We start from the raw sequence: 10,197 nt of genomic DNA on the forward strand, positions 1-10,197 counted from the left end.
TAGATAGATAGATAGATAGATAGATAGATAGATAGATAGATAGATAGATAGATAGGTAGATAGATAGATAGATAAAGATGAAGAGAAAAAAGCCCGAGAGAATTTGAAGAAAGGGGAGGGGCAAAAAGAAAGGGAGGGAGAGAGGAGGGAAGAAAGAGATAGAAGAGGCTGTGAATTGTGCTCAGCTGTCGTTGCAAGTGGCAAGCCCAGATAAAACGTCTTTGTTGGGACGAAGGGTTATTTCCCTAAAAAAAGGAAAATTACCCATTCAATGCAGGACCTTTCAATATCTATCTATCTATGTATCTATGTATCTATGTATCTATGTATCTATGTATCTATCTATCTATCTATCTATCTATCTATCTATCTATCTATCTATCTATCTATCTGCATGTACGTTTTCTTTAGGAATCGAACAGAAACAGGTCGCCTTTTCGAAGCATCTAAATATTTGAAACACTGACACTATTATTATGCAGCACCCCCCACCCCACCATACCCCACCCCCTTTTCTCCTCATCCCTTTAATAGTATCTTAACATTGGGAATAAGATGCATCTCACATATAATAATTCTGATGATATGCTCTGACTTTGAGAAAGGGAAAGAAAAGAGGGGCGAAAAGGGGGGGGGGGGATTGACAGGTAGTAAGTATGGTTATAGTCATGAGAAATGTTGCATAGTTTTTGTAATGTCATTGTAGGTAACCTATACACGTTACACATAATATGAGAAGAAAACAGTTTGAAGAAAGAGCAACACTATAAACAATCTACAGTCGCGTTTGTTTTCAGCCCCCACCCTTCTTTAGCCGTTGGTTTTGAGCCCTTTCTCATACCGCTCATTTATTCAATAACACTTTACATAATAAAGCATTCAACACCAACTGAGTGAACTCAAAAACAAATTCAAACGATTTATGTCACATTTTTGTCACCTGTTTAACCAGCACTGCGTCTACTTTTTATATGATATATATCTTATTTTGCGTTTGCGTGAGTGCACCTTTAGGTCTAACTTTTGTAACGTCTACTGCCATTGTTAACGACCGAGACAAATTTCTCCCAGCGAGATGAATAAAGATTGTCATTGGGATACATATATATATGTATATATATATATATACACACACACACCCACACACACATATTATATATATATATATATATATATATATATATACCAATTTCAACTCATTATCAAGGTTATCATCGTCAATTAGGAGTCAATAATATTCTATTGAAAGTACCTCAGCATCGCTGGAGACAGTTATAATAGCATACATTAAAAAAATATATATTTGGTGAATTAAAAAAAGAGCCCAATTTCAGTTGCACCATCCCTTCATGTACTAATCTGTCAGATGCTTATGAAAATAATCGATTTGTGCCCGAGTCAAACTACATGACTGTATGTGTACAGTACCGCATCATTTGTCACGTCAGTCGAGATGGGAAGCTCAACAGCAAGTCCGGACAAGTCTGTCATGGGATACGACAGCCTACAATTTTACAGTAAAATAAAAAGATTAATAAAAAAAAGCTTGAAAATAATGCTGTACTTGTAACAAATACAACGATAAACACTGATCTGGACATTACTTCGTTACAAAACTATGCCACTTTTCCGCTGACCCTAAGTGCAAGGTTTGGCAAACGGAAAAAAACCTTCATCAAATTGCGAATGAAATGGATCAGGAGGGTTGGCTCACATTGAAAAGGGCTCAAAACCAACTTTATAAAGGGCTAAAAACAAACGCATTTCATCTAAATACTAATGAGTAATAAAATCCGTTGTGTATGGGAAGAAGTTAAAAATGGTGATGGTGGTTTTGTATGTTGATAAGGGAATGCAATTAACACAGAGGACGTATGAAAGAATAAGTTAGATTCACACTGTACATAAGACAATCAGTGAAAACAATATCTAAGGGTGACATGGTAAAAGTTTGAGATAAATATACAAGAAGAGAAATCTAATATTAACATTGCAAATGTGCATCAAAGTTCTTATAATACATCACAGTCGTCGGCCACCTGGTCAAACTGCCTGTAAGACTTGACCAGTGCATGGACATAATGCAAAACGGACGCAGGAGTCGTTGCCGAGGAAAATGGAGGTAAGAGAATGGTGTAGACTCTGGGTCGGTCTGAACACAGTCTGTGTCATAACGAAGAATAGAAACAGGCACTCAAACACACAATATGATTCATTCTCTCACCACAAAACCGTAAGGAGGATTGTTCGCCCGTGTTGTGCAACCTAACCATAAGTCAACTCGTGCCAACAAAATGATGTTATAAGTTTCACACTCAGATTTACAATTCTAAAGAACTTACGCTGGTTCCAAATACATGTATACACCTTTTTGTTGACACGCATTGACCTGTGGAATCACAAACAAAAATCAGTTGACAACGGTCATAGTCATCAGTATTTTAGTCCATGGATTTTGCTTGCATTCAGAGACGAAAACTTATAATACATGTACAAGTATATATACAGGTTTGCATGGTCAGCTGTCTCATCGACTCCAAGAATTAGGAAGGGTAGGTTACCAGCCCCGAGCAGATCTGCATGGAATGCAGCAAAGAAACGGGCAACCCCCATGCCCTTGACAAGATACATTTCTTATTCCCCTAAGTAGGACGATTCGCTAAAAGGGCTTACAAGAATGTCTTAACATTTTAGTTCTGTTGCGGATGTTGATATTTGAACATAGGGTGAGTTAACTAGGAGAGGAACTGTACAAACAGGAATGTTGAACAAGTTTTCAAGGGGTGTGGAAACAAGACAGAAAGCCTGCCGTATCAAATTGACCCCGGAAATAGTTTCCAACACGCCTTCAACTAGATGCCGTCGCATCCCCCTCCCCCATTCTTTTCCTCTCTGTCCGATTCCCGGAAATAGAAAATTGAAGACTGTTGCCTCTCTATTAGTTTTGTCCATCCACTTCATTGTTTATTCATATTTTATTGCCCATTAACATCCGTCACAGCCCGTTTCATTGAGTCCTATGGCTAACATTATGTTAAATGAATAGCTTTATAGAGTTTTTCTGTTTAAAAGTATAATGATGCTACTACATTCTTGTCAACCACTATAAGAGTTCCAAACTAAAAGATCGATGTTATGAATAGTTTGGAAATAAAATGGGCAGAATGGACACATAAAACTTGCCACACTAGTATGATGAAGAACACATCCATAGCCAGTTGTTTAAAAGTACTTGGCCCAAAATTTTGCTTTCGAAAATTGTAGCTTCTTAATCTGTGGCATGGTTCAAGATTAATATTTTGTCAAAATTAAAATTCTAAAAGCAAGCAAGGAAAAATTACATAAGTTAGGTACAATTAATGAAATAGTAAATTAGTATTTTTCTCTCTCCTGCAAAATTTTGCTTTCAGGGCTTAATACATTTTAACAGCTTGCCGACGATATATCTCTTTCAACAGTTTTATTTCACCTGGTCGGAATAAACAAGAATTCGATTGGTGTTGGTGAATCCGACATTTTTGAGGGATGCGTCTTTCCACCGTTGTATAGCATGACATCTCCTATTGAGGCCTCAAACCAATCAGCTGTGATATGCATGATGTGAAAAATCCGCCAAAGAGCTTTCTTTTGTTGAAATATTTACACACATATTCCTTTTCCATCGGTTGCAAATAGTTTATTGAGTCAGATTTTAAAACAATCTCATCGCTTCGACTCCTGCTGCTTTTGTTCGTCCCAGGTCGAGTTTCAAATATAATCCCAACACATAAAGCCTGAAGTAAATTATAGGAGAGGTGATCTAGCACGAATTCTTCACGTTGCTGATGCTTTGTGGCCTTGGTGCTGGTCTCAATCTTATTTGGACGTGGTTCAAAAGTCCAACGTGATCCGAAACAGACTCAGAAGAACTTAAGTCCACATGACGGTCTACCCGATTGGCCAGGGTCCACCTATCCTCCTGTGTCAATTGGTTAGGGTTGGGTTGAAGTTAGGGTTAGGGCCAGGGCTAGGACTACTACTAGGATTTAGGATAGGGGTTAAAGTTTGGTTTAGGGTTAAGGATAGGGTTAGGGTTGAGGTGAGGGTGAGGGTGAGGGTTGTTAGTTTTAGTAGACTAGTTGACCATCAAGAAGAAGGATTTTCAGACTGGTCCAGTGGTAGGCTGTCGAGTAGAACAGAAACACCGTGGTAGACTGTCACGTGAGCTGCACCACCTGCAGAAGGACCTCAGAGGTTTTTTCTTAACTTCAGAGACGTGTCAGCTGCATCAGGACTATAGCTCGAGGCGTTGGAGGAAAGAGGCGAGGGAACAGTGAAGAAGAACTGTTGGAGCTGTATCCTCCCAGGAATGGATAATGCTCCACTGACGTTGGCGTATGGCTTGAATAAGTAGAATAAAATACTCCACGAAAGGTGACTGACGGACGACTGAATATAGCAGTTTGTGCGGAGATATGATTTTTGACAAAAATATGCACGATTTCGGCTAACTGTTTCTATGAACCCCCCCCCCACACACACCAATCTCATTACACATTGCGTGATATCAGAAGTACGTGTACGAATTGTAAAACCCACGATCCCATTTAGTAGAAATTAAGATAGATCTAGTATTAGATAACAACTCCACACCTGCAAGCCAAACTTTTCATCAGCAATTTTGTAATATCTGTTTATTTATGATGTTTACCCGGGGACAGACAGTTACTTTTATAGAGGTGCAGGCTTTTGCTTGACTTCCTTCTTAAACCTTACGTGGCAACAAACAATCAACAACATCAGCAATACCAAAAGGTTTGGATGTGGGACAGATCGTCCGCATACAGCCAATTTGATAGAAGGTGAAGTGATTCTCATGAAGGGAAGACTGAAAGGAAAAGAGAGAGAGAGAGAGAGAGAGAGATAGAGAGAGAGAGAGAGAGAGACAGACAGACAGAGAGAGGGAGAGAGAGACAGTCAGAGAGAGAGACAGACAGAGAGAAAGATAGAGAGAGAGAGAAAGAGAGAGAGAGAAACAGAGACAGAAACAGACAGAGGGGAGGCAGAGAGAAAATACCACAAATGGATTAGGAAGATAAGTAAATCAAATAGTCTGTATGAGGAGAGAGAGGAATGTGGTTGCGGTGGGCGGCGTGACTGTCAATAGTACTTAATGTAATGGCGGCAGTTGAGCGTAGTCTTTCCTCTAAAATTAGATCCACTAGTTTCTCGTCTAACCACCTCGTTTTTTCCCCTTCATCTTCATTTTCTCCACTATCGCTACGTGACCTTCCGAGTATCGATGAGCTTTTCTTCCGGAGAGATAAAAATTCAAAGACATGTACTCAGCCGATTCCAATAGCTATGAAAGCTTGCTGCGTGCTTCGATTTGGGTTTTCCCCTTGGTGTTTTCCTTGGTAACTCTCCCCAAAGCTTTTCCCGTGGAATTGTCTTTAAACACAACATCGTGACTTGATCCTTTCTGACTGGCTGAAGACTTCGTTGTGTGAGAAATGTCTGAGTCCTCGAATAATCCGCTGGTATTGTGGAGGTTTCATACATTAAAAAGAAAAAGATGAGATTTTAAAAAAGCGTACCTCAAAGACAAAACATTAAAAAAAATAAATAATGTGAGTAATAAAGAGCAAAGTTTGAGAGTATAATTTCACATCCTAAGAGACATAGAACAACCCATTTCGCGAGCGGAAACATCACTCTTGTGGGGAAGGATTTGAAAGGGTGTGAAAGAAATTGTGACCGTGTAAAGAACAAGAGAAGCCGAGAAGAATTAAAGGAGCGGTTCCTTCTGTTTTGCTTATCAAATGTATAGACATGATTTTAGTTGAAACTGTTCACAGTCAATTAAGTTTTCCTTGCCTATTTTTACCTTAATGACAATTACATACTCAACAATCTATACTCTTGGTAATATTACGAGTACGTAATACAATTGTCGTTTTTACAAAACAGGATTAAAATCACAACTTACTTGAGATCACAATCTTTCCCCTCAAATTGCACGGAACATCCGTGTTTAGCCTAAAGAAAATAGAAACCAGAGATGCAGTCTCAGCATAGATTCCATCAAAAAAAGAAAGCCTTTACGAGTCCAACTTCACGAAGTCGAGTAGAACAGAAACACCGTGAAACATTGCCTAAATCCGTAAAGCACTTTGGCAAGTCGCCGTACCCAGCCGTGATGAAGCTGCTCCTTTAACCTAAGTAGGCAGGAAACTCAGCGCATAGGAAAAATGAAACAAACTCTATCATTCTCTTCGTTATGAATTCTGCTCCAGCCACCTGGTCATTCTGACAACAGCTACTCCTTTGAAAATGCACTCAGCCGTATACTTGATGGATTTAGACTCTCTTTCACACAATACGCAAAGCTCGAAGACGAAATCAAAGACAGCTCACATTTCTCAGATTCTTCCTCTTCCAGTCTTGTGCGAGTAAAATTTGTTGAAATTTTCTGTGATGATGGGCACAGGGATGGCTAGGGTCAAGACCCCAGCTATAGCGCACATCATACCTATGAGCTTCCCCAGTGGCCCGACGGGCACCACTTCTCCATAACCTACCGTTGTCATGGTAATGATTGCCCACCAGAAGCCGTCCGGTATACTGTGGATCATTGAACCCTCTATGCCTATCTCGGCGAAGTAGACGGCGCTGGAGAAGACGAGGATGCAGACGGTGAGGGCAACGAGGAACAAACACAAACCCTCCACGCTGGCCTTGAAGGTCAGTACCAACACCTGGAGGCCGGCCGAGTGTTTGGTCAGTTTGAATATCCGCACCAGACGGAACACACGAAGGAAGGCGAGGGAGGCGGAGGATTTGGCGCTTTCACAAGTCATGGTGGACAAGACGTTGAATAAGGTCACGTAGTACGGCACTACAGCCGTCACGTCCACTAAATTCTTAAAGTCTTTGAAGAAGGTCACTTTGCTGGGACAGGAGAGGAAACGGATGATGAGCTCAAAGGTGAACCAGGCGGAGCAGATGGTCTCCACCAGGAAGAAAGGATCTACCCAGTTGGGCGATTTGCCCTGGACGCAGTGCTTTGAATCTAACCCCTCTAGCGTCTCCACACAGAAGAGCGCTATTGACGCCACAGTAATCAGCACAGAAATGATGGCGATGATGTAAGCACAAAGTGAGGTTTCTGGATACTCCATCATCATCCAAACTCTTCGTTTAAAGCCTCGTTCGGGTAACACGATATTCTCACTGATATATCCCTCACCTCGGCGGTAATCCTCAACAACACAGCGTTCAATCTCGAAAAAATCAAGTTCCGACAGGAAGATATCGTCGGGCACAGGCCGAGGTCTCTTTAACCCACCTCCGTAGAGGTAGTATTCGAATATAGCGTCGAAGGTGGGTCGATGTCTGTCGAAGAAGTACTCGTCTTTGTGCTTGTCGTAATACTTGCTCCTTTTATCCGGATCTCCTAACAAAGTATCCGGATGATCTTCCAAAGTTTTTCGCCAAGTCTCGAAGTATTTGCCACTCACGTTGATTGTAATGCGCTCGCATGTACTGAGCTGGCATGTGTGTCTCAAGGGCAGCAACTCGCCCTCACGAGTGACGCAACGACGCCGATTACGGGCCTTGCTGGACCCTGGTCTCTGATGGTCACTCTGATGAAGCCAGAGGTCACTGCCGTCTAAAGCTTCGGCAGCGTTGAGTCGCTCACGACTGCTGTAGGTTCTCCTGTACGGAGCTTGGTTCAATAGTGATACCACAGCCATGATGTGTTAACTCCCTTGATACAACTGCTTGTATACTTATCAAAGATAGATAGCTTTACTTATTGTTGACGCTAAGTGGTCAATCAAATACAGGGAATGTTATATTGAAAGGATTTGATGACCTAACTCGGCCTGAAAGAAAACATTCTGAAAGAGACAGGAACAAACAGGAGGCCAATTGGATTTTAACATTCAAAGTTCATATGCTCGTCAAATTCGTAACACTGTGGTTGGCTATCAGATCTCGATATGCCCAGTTTTGACAAAACTGCGCTATTCTTTTCTAATTCCCAGGTGCTTTTTATGAAGGAAACAATGTAGCGTGGGCTTGAACTACTTTGTACACTGTGGAAAGTGACTATTTTTTCAAATGGTTGTGAGGACTTTCTCCAAAATTACCCACGTTAAAAACAGGGACAAGTTTGTAATACCTCTTCAATAATATATCTCTTAAGACAGTCTCTCACGGAAATGAAAAGAGTCTCTGTGTTTTATTGTTTCCCTATCCCTTAAGGTAACCCATTTACAGTTCCTGTTCGTAACTTCTTAATGAATGCCACAAGAGGAACGTGTGCATCATGAGTCTCCAGGGGCATGGAATCTCGTGCTTGAGACACGAGCCGATGGTGAGCACGTCCTGGAATGAGTAACTCTATTACTGGCGTGTCTGCGGAATATGGATGTTTCAGAGGTTCAGTCTTTGTCTTCTATTACTGAGGGTAAGCTACTAACAGCTCGGGGTTATCCCTCCACGCTTCGTCAACACACTGGAACCGAGGTTCGATCAGAGTACACACACGTACACACACGTCCGCACACATCACGCTCACACTAACGCGGGAGCTCTGGCTCCAAAGCACGCATGGCCTTATAACAAGGCGCGCTCTGTAACGCTTCTCTTTTCCTCCTCATCTTCTGTGGCCCTGTTTCTTTTCTTCTCATTGCAGCGGTCACCCTATCCTCCAGGCGTGCTGAAACAGACCAAGAGAGAGATTTCTTTTTCGAACGAGATGGTCGCACGCCCTGCAGCCGGCTGAACGCCCGTTTGTCTATCCTAGAGCGTATTTTGATATCCAGGGGGGATAGCGGGAGGGGGGGGGGGCTGAAGAGGGCTCCACTGAGGGGATGAAGCGGTCGATTTCCACGCTCTCTCGTGCCCTTTTTGGTGGTGGTGGTGGTTTTTTGACCGGTTTGGGGGAGACAGGGGAGGGGGGAGAGTCCACAGTGGGAACTGAGTTAAATTCAAGGCCGACGAAGACAGAGCAGGAAGGCACCGGAAGTTCGTGTCCCCGAAGTGGCTATCCTGTTGTGTATTTATAGGATGACCTACTTTTGACGTCGGAAGAGGCCTCGCTGCTGTGCCAATAGATCATGGTCCTGTTTTTCCCCGATGACGTCAGCACTCCCACACTCGCGTCGATCTTGTGACGCACTCAGCATCTGTAGACAGTCAAAACAGGAAATCTTTACCTCAAGCCAGCAGAGAAGAAGTTACAAAGAGAACACATGGCTGTTTGCAAGTTTTATCAGCAAATCAGATTACTGAAAAAAGCAAAGGTTAAGTTGTCCAAAACAAATGAAGACATAACGTTTAATCGTATAAACATACACACACTCACACACGTTCTCTCTTCCACCCTCTCCCCTCCCCCTCTCTCTTTCTCTTTTCTCTCTCTCTCTCTCTCTCTCTCTCTCTCTCTCTCGCTCTCTTTCTCTCTCTCTCTCTCTCTCTCTCTCTCTCTCTCTCTCTCTCTCTCTCTCTTAATTTAAGACGCGTTCAGAGGACGATATAAAGGAGGCTGGGAGTGGTGTATCGATGCAAGGTGCTGAAAGAGTTAATCTGCCACATAGCCATAGTTCTGTCGGATTGGAAACTGTTCTGTCTTCGATCTGTCCTCGTCTAATGTGTAATAAAAGAACAATACAAACTTTATCAATCCATTCACATTAATTGAAACCCCCCACGAACGCATTATGGAAGATCAAATGAGCGGGTTCATATTGTTTAAGACCTCAAAGAAAACACTTGAAACGTTGTCTAGTGCAAGAAATCAATCACTCTTAGTTACCTCAAAAGCAGTTGTTAATAATGGATTTGTCATCAAGAACGGGCCAAGGTGATTTATAGGACAATCGGTGCTTCTCTGCCCTTTGAAACGTTTCTCATCTCCGGTGGACACTGCATCCACTTCAAAGATGACATAGGAACTGTTTTGTTTCGTTTTAAAATCTTTGCGAAGGATTAAAACTTGCTGAGAACACTACACCTCGCATTCTTCATTACGGGAGAACCTTTTCAAAACCGATGTTTTGTCGGTGTTATTTTATTGATAGGCTTCTTATTCAAGTGTTGTTCATAATTCCCAGAGTCACAATCTGGTATAACGGAAGCTGGTACTGGTAAAACAAGAAAAGAAACAAAACTATAACAGTCCCTGTGTAAGGAAGAATCCCCAGAAAA

General features: G+C 42.0%; 1 protein-coding gene across 1 annotated transcript; it reads right to left on the reverse strand.

Moving 5' to 3' along the window:
* Positions 1 to 5,244: 5,244 nt before the first annotated feature.
* LOC101863226 (potassium voltage-gated channel protein Shaker-like) lies at positions 5,245 to 9,172 on the reverse strand. Its single transcript, XM_005089856.3, has one exon. The coding sequence runs from the start codon at positions 7,734 to 7,736 to the stop codon at positions 6,402 to 6,404; it is 1,335 nt and encodes a 444-aa protein (XP_005089913.1). The 5' UTR covers positions 7,737 to 9,172; the 3' UTR covers positions 5,245 to 6,401.
* Between the last annotated feature and the right edge of the window lie 1,025 nt (positions 9,173 to 10,197).

Source organism: Aplysia californica, unplaced genomic scaffold (genome assembly GCF_000002075.1).
Source record: "Aplysia californica isolate F4 #8 unplaced genomic scaffold, AplCal3.0 scaffold00010, whole genome shotgun sequence".
In the NCBI taxonomy this organism is placed as follows: Eukaryota; Metazoa; Mollusca; class Gastropoda; order Aplysiida; family Aplysiidae; genus Aplysia; species Aplysia californica.